At 41.9% G+C, this 15,586-nt stretch overlaps 2 protein-coding genes across 8 annotated transcripts in view; both read right to left on the bottom strand.

The window, feature by feature from the left end:
• Positions 1-11,760, bottom strand: part of unc79 (unc-79 homolog, NALCN channel complex subunit) — a 35,193-nt gene extending 23,433 nt beyond the window's left edge. For 2 of the 7 annotated variants that reach the window (XM_085142768.1, XM_085142769.1), the window contains exons 1-14: positions 11,585-11,759; positions 10,083-10,203; positions 6,532-6,845; positions 5,647-5,817; positions 5,377-5,472; positions 5,234-5,289; positions 4,374-4,503; positions 4,197-4,261; positions 2,747-2,835; positions 2,311-2,351; positions 2,072-2,100; positions 776-1,005; positions 380-551; positions 24-254 (exon numbers count right to left, since the gene is read on the bottom strand). In XM_085142768.1, the coding sequence (XP_084998894.1) occupies positions 24-254; positions 380-551; positions 776-1,005; positions 2,072-2,100; positions 2,311-2,351; positions 2,747-2,835; positions 4,197-4,261; positions 4,374-4,503; positions 5,234-5,289; positions 5,377-5,472; positions 5,647-5,817; positions 6,532-6,845; positions 10,083-10,203; positions 11,585-11,606 (1,767 nt within the window). In that variant the 5' untranslated portion in view covers positions 11,607-11,759. Of the gene's footprint in view, positions 1-23; positions 255-379; positions 552-775; positions 1,006-2,071; positions 2,101-2,310; positions 2,352-2,746; positions 2,836-4,196; positions 4,262-4,373; positions 4,504-5,233; positions 5,290-5,376; positions 5,473-5,646; positions 5,818-6,531; positions 6,846-10,082; positions 10,204-11,584 lie in introns of those variants that run through there. The other 5 variants (XM_085142766.1, XM_085142767.1, XM_085142771.1 and 2 more) reach the window with 5 other exon arrangements.
• An 852-nt stretch (positions 11,761-12,612) lies between these two features.
• On the bottom strand, positions 12,613-14,152 carry LOC146496436 (cytochrome c oxidase subunit 8A, mitochondrial). The gene is made up of 2 exons (XM_085142809.1): positions 13,573-14,152; positions 12,613-12,859 (listed from the first exon to the last, which is right to left on the bottom strand). Exons 1-2 carry the CDS (start codon positions 13,687-13,689, stop codon positions 12,749-12,751), a joined length of 228 nt encoding a protein of 75 aa, XP_084998935.1. The 5' UTR covers positions 13,690-14,152; the 3' UTR covers positions 12,613-12,748.
• Positions 14,153-15,586: the final 1,434 nt, after the last annotated feature.

The following is a 15,586-nucleotide window of genomic DNA, read 5'->3' as shown; positions in this document are numbered from 1 at the left end:
ATGATGATGCTGTAATATCTTACCCTTGCAAATTCTACAGGTTTGGGCAGCAGGCACATGACCATGACATCAAAGCGCACTTCACACACTGTCTTTAGCCACTTTGTGACAAACTGGGGCTTCAACTTCTCCACTAGGCTTCCGACTTCGTCGTCCATCATGTAGGCGGTGGAGTGAAACCACTGGAAGACCATGCTGACCAGCCGAGCCAGACTCTCTGTGGGCGTGTTCTCATTGGGTGTGCACAGACTTACCTGCAGATGTGAACAAAGAAACTCAGAAATTGAAAAGAGAAGTGATGAGAGGCAATTTGCCATACGCATCGTTTTTGCCCGCTCCCTGTTACTGACAGATACAGCGACACCCTGTGATTACGCACCAGGAACCAGATGCCAAACTGACTTAGAAGGCGCTGGTCGTGCTGGTCGTCCTCCTTGTTATCAAACTCGATGTTGTCCAGAGAGTGGTGGGAGGCAGACAGGCCCATCTGACGACGCCGATTCAGCTCAAACTCGCGCTGCTCTGCATGAATTTCTGCCTCTTTTAGGAGGCTGGAGGTATACACAGGATAAGAGAGGGATTTGAGAGGGCACAGAGAGAAGGTCATATGTGAGATAGAGCAAAGGAGAAAGAGCAGAGGAGAAAATCTCACTTTTTTTTGTTTGTTTTTGTTATTTTTTTAATCTGAACTGAGGCAGCATTGTTGTCTTTATATTTGTCTTGAAGTGTGCTTCACAGAGTCACAACTATATGCTCTGTAACACCGTGCATGTACCTGATAACGGCTTCCACGGTGCACACTAGCTCCTCCGCGCCGCACTCACGGGTGTTGATGGGAGGGGGCGAGGTCTGGTACAGATGGGTCTCCGCCGCAGCCCCCACCTCGCTGCTGTGGTGGTTGACATGGCAACGCTTGCAGTAGCGGACAGGCCGGTTGCCATGGCGCCCGCAGCAGCCGGCTGAAAAGCAGGTGACCACAGCCCTTCTAACATGAGAGCTACAGTTCTGCAGTTTGAAGCCAAGAAACAAGGGGGGGGAGCAAAGGGAAGAGAAATCAGTTTGTTTCTATTCTTGTATAATAGAAAAATAGAAAAAACACTTCCAATAACGCCTGATGACAATCGTCTAAAAATAAACATCTCTCAGGGCTCAAATGCAACTCTGATAATGAATATCACTCTCTCCGAAGATACAAGGATCTGCCCACATCTAAAGCAATAGAACAAGTCTTTATGTGTCCCCGCGGTGTCTCAGGTTTCTAAAAATAAAAAGCATGGCACTAGAGAGCCACCCTAATCTGATCAGTCTCTAATCTTGTGCCATTAGAGGCATGAATTGCTCCCTATCAAATTAACATATCTGGCCTCAGATGGTGAGTGCTCTTATTCATCCATGTTGCTTTGAACAACAAAAAAATGCTACTCTGATAATACTCATACTGTTGTTCTCGCATCACGGCTCCTAGATATCATTATGTACTCAAAAGTAGCTATTTTAAAATGACAAGTAATGCCTCATTTATGAGTAATATGTCTCAGCTAACACTGAAAGAGCTAGCACAAATCTCGGTTGGAGAATGATTGGAACAAAAGCTGCTCCAAAAGGGAGGTGGTGAATTATAAACGGCTGGGCAAACCATGGTGGAGGCCAGCTGTTTCAGAGGACAAAGAGAGGCAGCTGCTGACCTGACGGGAATACCTGAGGTCATCATCACGCACTCAGTTTTCCCAGTGTCTCCCAGGAAACAAGCAGGAAGCACTCAGCAACAGCAAACAAAGATCAGCCCCCAACAGGTTATTTTGAAAGGTCTTTACTGAGCTGCTTCAGTGAATGGACTCCTCAGGGGAGAACACATTTCAGATTCACAAATAAATGAGCTAACTATGGATCACAAATAAAGTGTATCTAAGTTCATGTTTTCACAGGTCACGGAAGTCCTCTATGTTTTACCAGTGTATTGTTTGCTGTGGAGACTTTTATTATTGTGAGGAAGTCAGGTTAATAAGTAATGGCAATGATTGAGAGTACACAGCACCGTTAATGTCATTATGCGGCAGTGTAAATGTCTTACCTTCTTTTGACAAATGGCAGATATCTCTGCTGCAAGAAAAATAAACATAACTGAAATACAACTGTTTGCAAACAACATACGTATGTCTTGAAAATTGGTTATATTTTCATGGAACTTAGAACCTCAATATAAAATATATGGCAGCTTGGAACACAACGCATAGAGGCTAATAAATTTTGTATTATAGAGTGCATACGTATCTTATCTTTACTCAGCACCTTTTGACTGTAAATGCTCACCTTGGGGCAGGAGTACATCAACAAGCCATTCAGCGTGATCTCTGGAAAGGTCGAAGAAATTATTTAACAATGCATGACTTATGTGTACGATATAAATATAGTCATTCCAGCTGGTGTATACACATCGGTATCAGCTTCCTTACAGAGCTGCAACACAAAAATATCTTCTCAATAACAAAAAAAAAACCCTGTAAAGCCATGAAATTATAATAGTCTCTGCGCTAAAAAGAATGAGAGACAAGTGGATGTGCTTTTTTGTAATGATGATGATCTCATTATTGGCACAAGGGAATTATGTAACCATGCCAATGTGTTTCCCCTGGGTTACAAAGAGGAATAATGAGGGATGCGGTAGGTGATGTTTGTTTGCAATAGCATCCCACTGAAGGAGGGGGAGGATTGAGGGATGGAGGAAAGAGGTGAAACAGATGCGTACCCTGCTATCCTCTGGCTGCACTCTTCACATATATAAAGAGGAGGGGGCTTGTCTCCCAAGGCCACAGAAAGAGTAGGATCTATACACATCTGCAAAAGTAATAAAGTTAGTGTGAGATAACGGAGGCGATATTTGAAAAATTAACACATTATATTTAATGTTTTATTTGCAACCAAGATGAAATACAGTAAAAGTAATGAGGTTTTCTTAGGTTCCAAATAGCTAAATAATAGGACACTACTGGTATAATTTACACACATTGACCACTTTGTTAGGTATACCTTGGCATTCAAACGATGCTCAGTTGTTACTAAGCGGGCCCAAAGCGTGCCACCACCTGCAGCCTGAGCAGTTGAAATAAGTCTTCTAACCTAAGTATTCTAACCCTAGCATCTGAATGTAGCAGCAAAATGAAGGCTCCTCAACCAGGTATCTTCTGTTATCCAATTTTGGTGAATTGTGGTCTCGGTTTCCTGTTAGCTGACAGGAAGAACATCCAGTGTGGTCTTTTGCTACTGTATCCCATCTTCACTGACTGTAGTTGCACTTCTCTGATCTCTAACATCAACAAAGCATTTTCACACATTTTCTCTTTTTTCAGGCCACTCTCTGTAAACCTGAGAGACACATGTGTAGGCAAACCCAAGAAGACAAACAATTTCTGAGATACCAGCCTGTCTGAAACCAACAACCACATTAAAGTCACTGAAATCACATTTTTTCCCATTCTGATGCTCAGTTTGAACTTCAGTAGGTGCCTAGATAAATGCTGATGCTGCCATGTGATTGGCTGTTAACGGGTACACCTAATGAACTGGCCAGTGCATTTTGTCACTTATAAGCACAACGATTTTATAACATATGATGTTAATTTAAGAAGTTCACATTTTCCACGTGTCCCTGTCACATATCTAGGCTACTCTCTCACCCAACAAATCATGTGACGCCTTTACCTGTGTCCCCACGCCTCTGTGTGGATGGCTGCGTGCATATGCTGCTCCACTGTCTTGCAACCTGTGCCTGGCCCTGTGCTAAACGCCAGTGCTCGTGGCCTCAATGTTCAGATGGTGCAGTGTAATTCACTGTGCTTACTCGATGCCACCCTATCCTCAAGGGCTGCATGGGGTCACCGCTTTCAATTAAAGCCCCCCTCCCCCCACCATACCCCCTTCTTTGCTTCTGGTAATTGAAATCCACCCCCCTTTCTACGCGCCTGTTCCTACTCTGTCCGTTTGTGCACAGCTGAGTAAAGGCTGACAAAGCAGAGCAGCACCAATCGCTGATATAAAGTAGCTTAGAATCGGACATGGCAATCTAAGCAAGGCCATATAAGACCTTCCCCTATGCTTACCCCATTAATTTCTCAAGGGAAGACTCTAGGCTCTATCTATTTATGCATCCCAGAAGCATAAAATATTTAAGCTTTAATGATTTTTGAGATTGCAGTCACCTTAACAGCAGGTTTATTGATGGCATTGTGGCATTCAATATGTTGACAGTGGATGGGATTCCAGGCTGAACCAGGAAATGGAAGAGAGAGAAAAATAAGAAAAACAATTGACAGGTGACACCTTTGATAAGTCTAAAGTCTGGTAAAGAAGTAGATGTGGCATAAAGAGAATCTGACCTGTGTACTGCAGTCCTCTGTATTCACTGATGGCTCCTGGCGGCTTCAGGTTCGGCCAGTAATGAAACAGCATCTGCACAGCTGGAGGTTTAACTTGGGATGGGCCATAGGATATGACATAAAGCAAATCCTGCATACAAGATAAACATCATATGTACATAAAAGTGCTGGTATATTTAGGTACATTTGAATATGAATGCAGACAAAGTAAAATAGTAAAGACTAAATCTAAATTTAAAGTAAAATGTAGAAAACAGTAACCAGTAGGCAACATATTTAGGAGCAAGCAGGGGTGTGTGATGCTGCAAATTATGATATCAATGAGATACCAAGTAAATAAAGGGCCAGTATTGCTGATACCACTACCAGCAGAGATACTTTTAACCTATAAAGGCAGCTTATGTAGAGGAGCCCAGCCTTCAATAAAACACATCTTTTAGCTTTTCATTTATTTTAAACTGCAGGGGTTTGTGTTAATATTAATGCAACGGCTATACCAGCTGTGTGTTAAATATGAAGCTACTGCTATTAGCTTAGCAAAGAGAAAAGACTAGCCTGGCCTGGAGTGTAAAAAGAACAGGATGTGGTTCAAGGATAAATCTGTGCTAGCTTTTCTCACGATAAGCAAATTGTAATTGTATTCTTTCAGTACTATTCAGTACTAGTGGGTACTGTTTTCTCCAGCCTCTAGTCTTCTTGCTAATGTAGCTGAATGGTCTGCTTGTTAGCTTCATATTTAGTGCCAATGGACTGTAAGGACAGATAGTTTTCTTTTTTGCTAGGCACAGTACATTTCATATTTCTGCAGATAAAAATAAAAGACCCTTAAATCTACATTATGTATCTAAAAGGGGAAATACCTTCCACACTTCCTGTTTGTACTTCATTAGACATTCCAGCAGCTGACAGTGATAAACTAGAAAGAAGCAGAGATCAGATTAACTAAAAGGCAGTTATTACAGTTGCCTTTGGATATCTTAATACTTTGAATATGATTGTTTACCTGGATTTGACGTGTACTGCATTGCAATCATGAGCATAGATGAGGCAGACAAATTGACATAGGCTGGGACTCCCCCCTCCTTCCTACTGGACCCCACTATACACAGGCAAAGAAGGGAAAGAACAATAAAGTGAAGGATCACTTCTTCTGTTTATTGCAGTACAATAGTTGAGAGACAAGTGAATGTGCAAGCCTTAAACCTTTATTTGTCTTTCTAGATATATCATTTAGCAGTTTCATTATGACTGTCTTGTGATAGGTCATACTCACATATAGCCATGGGAAGGAAAGAGGTGCTCAGGTATTCAATGATGTCTTTGTGGAGGAAAGGGGGAAATGTGGCTAAAGTGGAAATCATAGTATAGGGCAAAGTGCTGAGAATATCATCGCTCAAAAAAGGCAGGAGGCAAGTTGTCGTATAAAAAATGGATTGTCCCAGATCTGAGAAGAAAGGGAAAATGCAAAAAAAGACAAAGAGAGATACACAGACACTCCTTCAATCAGTATGCTAATACAGTATTAGCATACTGTATGCAGCCACAGATGTCAAAGTTTCATGAAATTTCAGTTATTTATTAGTAGAACTGAAAAAAAAATACTTGGAAATGTGAGCTTCTTTAAAAGCCACTGAAGTAAACTTTACCCTCAGGAAAAGTAGAGAAATCTAGTCAAGCAAATGAGTTTTTATGCATTTGAGGGTTTGTTTGTTTTTTAACAATGGTCAAATATTCATGAAAAGTAAGAGCACTGACTGTGATGCAGCCTTGCCTGTGAAAAACTGTGTGGATGTAACTCATTCTCTAATGTGTTTGTGATGTGTTAAAACAGCATTACACTTGCCTATGTGTGTTTCCCCTTATATATTTGCACATGACAACATAAGTAAAAACATTTCTCCCACTTTGCATAACAAACATGCAGTCAAGTATGATACACAGAAGAGAAGGCCTATGTCTGGTGTATCCAATGGCTTATGAACGATTAAGTTGACAGGATCCAGCGTGCTCCCAATCACCCCATGCATCCCTCAAGATCCTCAGCAGGACTTCTCTCCTCCCGTTACAAAAGAGGCCAAAAAAGCAGCAGTGGCTTCATGCAGGCCAGACGGTTCGGGGATGATGATGACAAACAGTGGTGCACTGGGCCTTGACTCACCATGCTGACCGTGCTGCAGCAGGGGCACGAGGTCAAGCAGGGTCACGAGGGTCACATAGAGGCCCTGATAGTCCAGAGAGGGGTACTCTGAGAGCTGAGCGTCCCGACTCTGCTGCCCCTGCCCCCCACGGTCTGACGGGGCATCGCGCAGAACGCTGTAAAGGAGGGAGCGAGTAACTGTAGGGTTGATGGAACTGACTTGTGGTCTTAGAGATGGGGTGAGTGGGAATGGCACAGGAAAAAGACACATGGTCATGGGCACGGCCAAATTGGAAGCTTCCTGGTTCTCCTTCCTGCCTGTGCGGGACAGAATGCTGCTCCGGGGCGGGAGGGGAGGGGAGGGAAGGTAGGAGAGGGGAACAAGGGAAAAAAAGAGACAACAAAGACACAAAAAAACAGCACATTACATTGAAATGGCACTACAGAGACAGCGTAAATAGAAAAAAACAAACCCAGATAAACCCCACATAGGATGCAGTGTCTCACTATTTAACTGTATAACTGCAGGCACGGGCAATTTTTCCCTGCGCTGTCTGTTCCGTGTGACTTTAATTGAATTTATCTCGTTTTGTCTATCTTTGCACTTGGAAAACAAACAAAAAAAACATGAGCACAAACTGCAATGATCACTGCATCTCATGCGTATCTGGTGACAAGGAGCAAAAATATAAAAAATGGCATGTTTTCAGTGGCAACCCCATACTTCTCCAAAAAGGGACAACTCAAACGGCTGTCCCTCGATGGCTGCCATCTTCCAATCGGCAAGGTCAGTGGCTACCATACAAAAAAAAAAGGCCAATGAGCCATAAGAGTATATTTTCCAAATGAAATTTCCTTGTCTTTAGTGGGGCTGTCAAGGATGGGAGTGACACCAAATTGGTTCGGGAAAATACAGAGGTGACACTTTTGAAACATGCTTCAGCCAGTAATAAACATGTGTGTGAGGTTAGATCAAGTGCTCTTAGGTCACAGCACATGTTTATTGCACCAGAGAAATAATGTCTGTATGCATACGTTATGATACTGTACCAGTATCATCAGGAGAAATAATGAGATCCAACAGGCATATGGATTCAGGTTTCTAAAATAAATGTAACAACTAATCTACAGTAGAGGAGAAACTATAATGACAAAGGAATAGGTTGTATCGGGGGAGATGACTGGTAGCATTATGTTTGTGAGCTAATGCAGGATGGACAATTGTGTTTGCTGTCCCCTGGGGAAAGGTGGTGGACATATTCGATTTTAAAAGAGGAGAAAAACAAAAAAACAAAAGCAAAAACTAGTCGGGTTGATTGTGGAGCGTCTAGGGTGGAGGAGGGAGGAGGGGGAGGGCCAGAGAGCATTGCTCTTTTTTTTCTTTTTTTTTTCTTTCTTTTTTTTACTGCACATTATTAAAGAGCTAAGCTGTTCTATCAGGCAAATGATTGGGATTTACCATGAGAGCCCAGATTATAAATGTTGATGTATTGCTTTTATTTTTTGGCTTCTGTTTTTTTTAAAAGGTCACTCAAAAAGTAGAGTTGCAGCATTTGGAGTTACATGGCAAGTGAGAAAGGGGATTTCTTTTTTTTTTCTCAGATTTTTAACATGGCATAAGAACAGTATAACGTACCATCATGTGACTGATCCCCTCAAAGTTATACTCTGTAGGATTTAAGTCAGCGTAGATTCATTAAACTATGTAATCAAAGCTGTGTTATTATACAGCATAAACTCAAACAGGACTTATAGACAACGACAAGACTGTATCTCAGAGTATGACTTTTTCACTGCCCATATTTCATATAGAAAACATCATTAATTTGAACAATGAACATAGACATAAACATCAGACGCGCTCACACACACGCGCGCACACGCTGAACATATACACGCACAGACACACGCATATGTGCACACATACACACAAAACGACACGAGAAAATTACAAACGACACACAAAACACATGTAGAAATGCACTGATACGGACACATGACATACATTTACTGTCAACCCCTGCGCTGTCGTTGCAAAATCATGGACTATATGTGTGTATCGGTTACTCAAAGCATATGTTTCCTGCATTAACATGTTGACAGGTGTGTGAAGTGAAACAACTGTGCTGCATCTGAAATAATGGCTAAACAGTCTGTTGCAACGTCAGTGCTCACAGATACAGAGAGCTCAGTCTGACGAAGCCGTGCCTCATCTTTAAGAACGCGTATAAAACTTGCTGGTAAAGAGATAACGTAACCCTCTAGCTGACCTGAAATTGGTGCATGAATCAACAACCTCCTCCTTTGGCTATTTCTTTTCTGTGAAGATGACACACGCCTGCTCCACTTCTCAAGGCTCGCTACTCCCACTTTCCCACTCTCTCTCCCTTTTGATTTTTTCTTCTATTTCTTCACCCCGGGCTTCAGAAGGCACAGGTGTATGAATAATCCTGGAGTCCCCGCTGAGGAATTCAGACTCCTCTAATGGTGGGCAGAGTGATTTTGTTCTGCATATCTGAGGCTAAGAGACTGTGCTTTGGGAAAATATCAAAGAACCGTTAACAGTGGCATCATATTGAGTGACTCTTTTCTCGCTCGCTTGATACTGCCCCGCCGAGGCACAATCGTCACTCGAGTTAATGCCCATTCCCAGAGTTGCCACCCCTGTCACGCTCAATGTGTGCCCTGAGAGGCTACATTTGAAACACCCCAGTGACTGGTTCAGGACAGCCCTTCAGCAAAGTATGGAGTATCCAGGATACTCTGTGAGCACCACGGCAGAGGAATAATCCTTATGGATGGCTGAGGAGTTGTGTAGAATTGAGGCCAGCAGCCAATCTCAAATAGATTGCATCCTAAGCTGATAATAATGATAGAAGTGAGGCACACCATTTTTTTATATAAATTAGCTAATAAGAAAAGACAGTGCCTCTGTTCTCACTGAAGCTGGCGGGTAGTAATGCTGCAACCACAAGAAATATCCTATCTCTGCAGAGCATGTCTGGAAAAATGAAGCTCCAACTGGACAGAGAGGGAAAAAAAGAGGTAATAGTGCTCTATTAAATTAGACGTGTTCAAAATGGCTGCCTACTTGACCTATGCTGGAAGAGGAAATAACAGGCTGTTCCCTTCACAGCACCCAAGAGAGCAGGCTGACCCTGCAACTGCATAGCCGGAGGAGCTGAACTCCAGGCCCTCTGGGAAGGACACAGCAAACAGCCCCAGGAAAGCGTTCATCTAGCAACCGACCACTGAATCAATAAACATCACTGAGCCATCTATCGCTGCAGCTGCCTTAAAAAGACGACACCATAATTACACAGGAAATCTGCTACAGTCTGTATCTTTCAGAGCAGGAGAGGCGAGGCAACATCTGCCATGATGGCCACTTCCCTAACTTCTTGCTGACATTATGAATTGATATGAGACATTGAATTGTGTCACTGTCATGCCTTTGAGAAAGTGTGTCAGAGCGACCTGCTGTAATTAATCTCATCTGATTGTGAAGGAAGCTAATATCAAACATTCTACAATCTTTACTTCACCTGGTGGCTCCAGAGCAGGGTACTTACCTGAGCAGGGTTTGGGAAAAGTATTTCAGTGTGTTTGCAATGTCTGTTCCGGAGGGCACTGGGTAAATATTGTGTTGCACACGGTTGTGATACTCTTGCAAGTATCGTATCTTAGAGGCAACTGGACAAAATAAAGAGCAGAGCAACAAGCAAATCAACACTAGTGAGATACGATGCACGACAGCAAAGACATATATCATGTAACTGAACAAGCTGTTAGGTAGCATTTAACATGAGTCCTCCAGCTATGAAGTTAAACAAAAAGTCTGTTTTCCCATGGTTTTCTGGCCTTCACCGGGTGACCTTTTTTGTCATAGCAGCAGGTCACAGGAAGCCCTAGAGGAGGCAGTAACCTACTGCTTACAGAAACAAGCTCACACACGAAAGGTTGCCAGTTCAAGTCCCAAGACAAGCTGGGAAAATGTGGTTATAGCGAACACGAAAGGGGGCTTAAGAAGCAACACAGAGGAACATTTCTGTAATGAGCCCAGCTGGCTGCTCTATATTGAAGCAATCTCTGTAGGTTCAGATATGACTGTGCTGTTTGTTGTTAGGAGTTCAAATATGTTGAAGTGGGGGATCGCTGACCCATTTTCTGTGACTTTAGGCAGGAATGTTTAGCTTCCTTCCTGACCTGTAAATGACAAACCCCAAAATAAAAATAACAGCTGCAGGCTTGGAGGATTGTCTGGTCAAAGCATGTGCTGCGATAAATACCGAAGCACAGCATCTTTCCGGTTCATCATACAATTAAACCTCCTCGGAAAGATAGGACAAATGTTTTAAATATTTTTCAACCTTTTAATACTATTTCGAGCTGTTAGTCACAACAGCAGATTCAGCGTTTTCTGTTCATTCCCTCACTTACTGTCTACCAAACAACAGGAGCAACACCCAACTTTTAAACAGCTGATGGGGCTGGGAACCCCTAACACTGAGTTTGACCCCGTCTTTTATCTATTGTTTACGGTAAAAATAAATAAATGAATAAAATTTAAAACAGAAGACAGCGGCTGGTGTCCACCTGTTCTCAAGCAGCGAAGTGGAATGAACAACAGACGTCAATATAGTGTGATCAGACCCCACGATTGATCAATATGAAGCCACCATATTGTTCAGTAGCCTGTCAGGTCGACCTTGAGACCAGCATTACACTTCGCTTTTCCCACGCGCCTCAGCCAGCCACGTCAATCAAAAATAAAATAAAATAAAATAAAAATAAATAACCCGGACCACAGAGCGATTCGGACATGGAATTGTTCCATCAACATGCAGAGAAACAGAGGGTGATTCAGTGGCTCTCTGTGTGCACTGAGACCTCCAGCCATCCTCTGCAGTGAGAGGACGTGTTGCAACCTGCCTTGGCAACCGCGGTTTCATCACCAAGGACAGCTCCCCTTGTTCGCTTTCTTGGTTAAACCAAAAAAAAAAAAATCAGTTTCCAGCCCCCTCACAAGACAAAACAGCAACACGCACGCACAGATACACACAGCCGTACTTACACTGCTCTGCCTTCGTAGACATTTCGCAGACACTTGGGGAAACATAAAACCCAGACTGTCAGTTGTTTTGATAGGTTTTTCCCTTCCCGGCGTTGTGTTTCCCTCAGTCGTGAAAAAGTGACTATGCCCCCTTGCAGCCCTGGCTCGTCTTGATTGTACCACTTTGCACGACGGATTTATACGCTGTGGTGTTTTAGCAGTGCTTCGGTCGCTTTTGCGATCTTTGAACGGAAATAAAGGGAGGGCTTGTTTTGTAAATCGTTTTTATATTTTTTTTTTTTTTGAGGTGGTGGTGGTGATTTTGCTCTCTCGTTGCAGAGATGGGTGGTGACATATATGTGACACACCACACCTTTCCAAATGGACTGATCCGGCTTTGACAAATTGTCATTCAAGAATTCCGACAACCCGACAACCCTGTTTGAGCTGATTATAGGAGGGAAATACTAAGCTTATTTGCCTCAGTGATGCTTTACATGTGTGTTTTTGTAATGCCTGAAATGCTAAACATGCAACAGATGGTTGTCACACCTTCTTAAACATGTCCTTGAGAAAACATTGTGGGTTTTTTCCCCCTATTTTATATAAATACAGCATATTGGCCACCGTGGACTGGCAGCGTGTCCTAATATTTTTATACTGATATTTAGTAATATTAATATTAATCTCCACTATCAGCTGGGCGCTTTAAAGAGTACATTGTTATCCAATAACACTTTCGAGCTATAAATGTGCATGTGTATGAATACTTAAGCCTGTGTCTAAATGCAGCATTTCTCATTTAAGCGGCACTTCCGCTAGTAGATGCAGGACTGAACGATAAACAGACCCTATGGTCTGAGGTCCTGACAGACCTTTCCCATCATGGTTTCTGCCAAGAATTTTGTATGTCTGTACTCCTAACTGATGAAAATGATATCCTCAAAGTGTGTTAAAGCAAAAATGTTGTCTTTTTTTTTAATATCACCCTCAAAACAGTCAATAATCTCAGAAATAAAATACACAATAGTTATCATATGTTACTGTTTATATAGGAAAATAGCTCAGTCAGACTTCAGATTTAACAAAGGTTTTACTTTTTTTCACGAGATTTTACACAGTGGAGAGAAGTTCACACAGTGACATTGCTTGAGTGTCTGTCTGCAGAGTTCGTGTAGAAATCAATCATGTTGAGGTATTCTGGCCTTGTCTTCGATATTCTGGTATATGATGCATGATCCAACCAGCCGGGGCCAGGAGAGTCACCGCAAACACGCATAAGGCAAAGGTAGACTGCTGTAAGAAAGTCCAATAAAATATAACCATGAGTGTTTTATTCGCAGACACTGCAAATGTAATCTACGTGAAAGGTTATAATACACATTCAATGCAGTGTTAGTGTTTGAGCTCTCAAATATCTTCTTTCATATGTTAAGTTGAACAGAAAGGACTAAGCGCCCAATGACCACGACAGAGGGTCCCGGTCTTAGTGACTCACTGCGTGATATAACTTCACCTCCACCACCCACTTATATTTTCCTGCCATGATATTCTCTCTGTACCTCTCCACCATGGTATTCCTAACCTGGGATGAGCTTTGTAAAAGCCCCTATGGATGTCCCTTAGGACAGATTAACAGATTTATAGTGGCATAAACACTTCCTGCTATGCTGCAGTTCCATCATAGGATCCCTTTACAGAGGCCAGAGCATTGCACTGACTTATAAATAACAAATGAATAAAACATCTCTTCCACTCTGCAGACTGGGGAATGCAGTTCGCTTGAATTCTTCGCATTAAGGGCATTTGAACCATCACAGATACTGACTTCCAATGACTGACTTGCCACCATAGTCCCTAAAATGGCATTACTTGTGGTTTAGCATCCATTCAGTACAGGAAAAATATTACTGCAGTCCTTGCTTTTGTTGCAGGAGATTATACAGTGTAGATATTCAAGGATGTCTGCCTGTTCAATTACAAGTACAATAAAAGTTAGTCAGTCCTACCACTGGCCCAATCTTTTCCTTGGGTGGCTTGCTGTAGATGGTTGACCTCTGATTTTGCTTAATGTTCTTCAGCGGCAGCAACCTGGTTAGTGTGGGTCTCCTAAAAAGCAAGGACATCTTTCTTGAGACAGCTCACAGTAAATCTCGTTCACAGAAGAAAAATGTGTCTCTGGAAACTTCTCCTCACATCCTGTGAGATACTGACAGATAGCCTGTACTTTTATCTAATTCCCATCACTCTTCCAGGGAGGAGTTACTTCCATGGGCCAAAGACACTTGTATAAACATACAGAATGAGTTCTCATCACAACAAATTCGGTCTTGGTTGTGTGCCTGAAGATTAAAGTGGACTGAAAGGGGGAAATATTGGTTACAAAACACTGATTTCAAGCCTGAATGAGCACACAAGGTGTCTTTTTTAATGCTGAACAGTCGTTTGTTAAGCACAGAAAGTCCTAAATTAAGAGCACAGCAATCAATTGTTGGCAATATACAACATTTGTCTCTCTATAAAGTACACAGGACACAGAGTGCTGAAGAAGTAATATGCATTTGCTGGATTTTTGATAATCCATGTAACAAATATTGATTAATATTGATAATACAACAACAGCATTCAATTTAATTCAAGTTTATATATATATAGTACCAGCTCACCACAATAATCACCTGAAAGTGTTCTATACTGTAAGATAAAGTCCCTACAGTATTGGAGAAAACCTCAACAGCCAAGCCACCCCCAATGAGCGAGTACTTTGCAACCATGGGAAGGGGAAACCTCCCTGTAAACAGGAAGAAATCACTAGCAGAGCCAGACTCATGGAGGAGAAGCCATCTGCAGAAGCCAACTGAGGGTGAGGGGAAAGAGAAAACATGAAGTCCAGTAACAGCCTGAGCCTATAGCAGGATAACTAAGCAAAAGGTTAGGGTTTGTTGATCCAGCCCCAACTATACCTTTTATCAAAAAGCAAAGTGTTGAGTCAAGTCTTAAAAGTAGAGACAGCGTCTGTCTCGTGAATCCAAACTGGAAGCTGGTTCCACAGGAGAGGGGCAGCATAGTTGAAGGCTCTGCCTCCCATTCTCATTTTTAAAAACTCAAAGAACCACAAGTAAACCTGCAGTCTGAGAGTGACATGCTCTGTTGGGATAATATGATACTATGAGGTCTTAAAGATATGATGTGGCCTGATCACTGTGAGGAAAATAATTTTAGAGTCAATTCTTGATTTACCAGTGGATTAACCAGAGGCTTTTTAGAGAACATTTAGCTATCAATAACTGTATTACTATCACTACACAACTTGTATATTAATTCCATATATAGATAGAAATTTTTGTCATTTCAAAAAAATATTATGGTATCTGAACCAGAACCGCTTAACAAAAATCTTTAAAAGATAAACTTCACAAGTCAACACAAAGACGGGGCTATCCAGATGTCTGAGTAAATCTCTTGTATTTCTGTTCTGTTCCATTCTATTCTGTCCTTCTATTTAATAGACTGGAGGACAGACTGCCTGAATAAAACCAAAGGCATGTATTGCTTAACTTTGTCATTTAAGGCTTTTCCTTTTTAATTCCTTACTCGGGGTGATTGCAGGGTAATTGTAGATTTATATCAACATGGCAAGTCGATGCAAATAATAAAACAGTGTCCATTGTTTATGATTATTTGAAACCTATAGTGTACATACAAAAAGGTTTTGGCACTCACATTACATGTATTCTGTCGCCCTCAACAGGATGCAGTAAGAACTAGATCTAGCTGGGAAAAAACAGAACCAACTTTATCCCTGAAGTCTTTACTACTAGCATATACCTGTTCACATAATAGTCGACACTGAAAAAGAAAAATATTCCAAATCAAACAGTGTAAAGGGATCAATACGTGTATGTATTGCAAAGATGCATTGCTGCCGTTAGCTTTAACATAATAATCAAGGCGAAAATTGGTGGTGCAGCCTGCATCACAGTAACGTCATCTCATAGGTCTGTCTCTAAATGAAAGAGGGAA

Source organism: Neolamprologus multifasciatus, chromosome 19 (genome assembly GCF_963576455.1).
Source record: "Neolamprologus multifasciatus chromosome 19, fNeoMul1.2, whole genome shotgun sequence".
NCBI classification, from domain to species: Eukaryota; Metazoa; Chordata; class Actinopteri; order Cichliformes; family Cichlidae; genus Neolamprologus; species Neolamprologus multifasciatus.
This window is presented reverse-complemented; position numbering and strand designations above follow the sequence as displayed.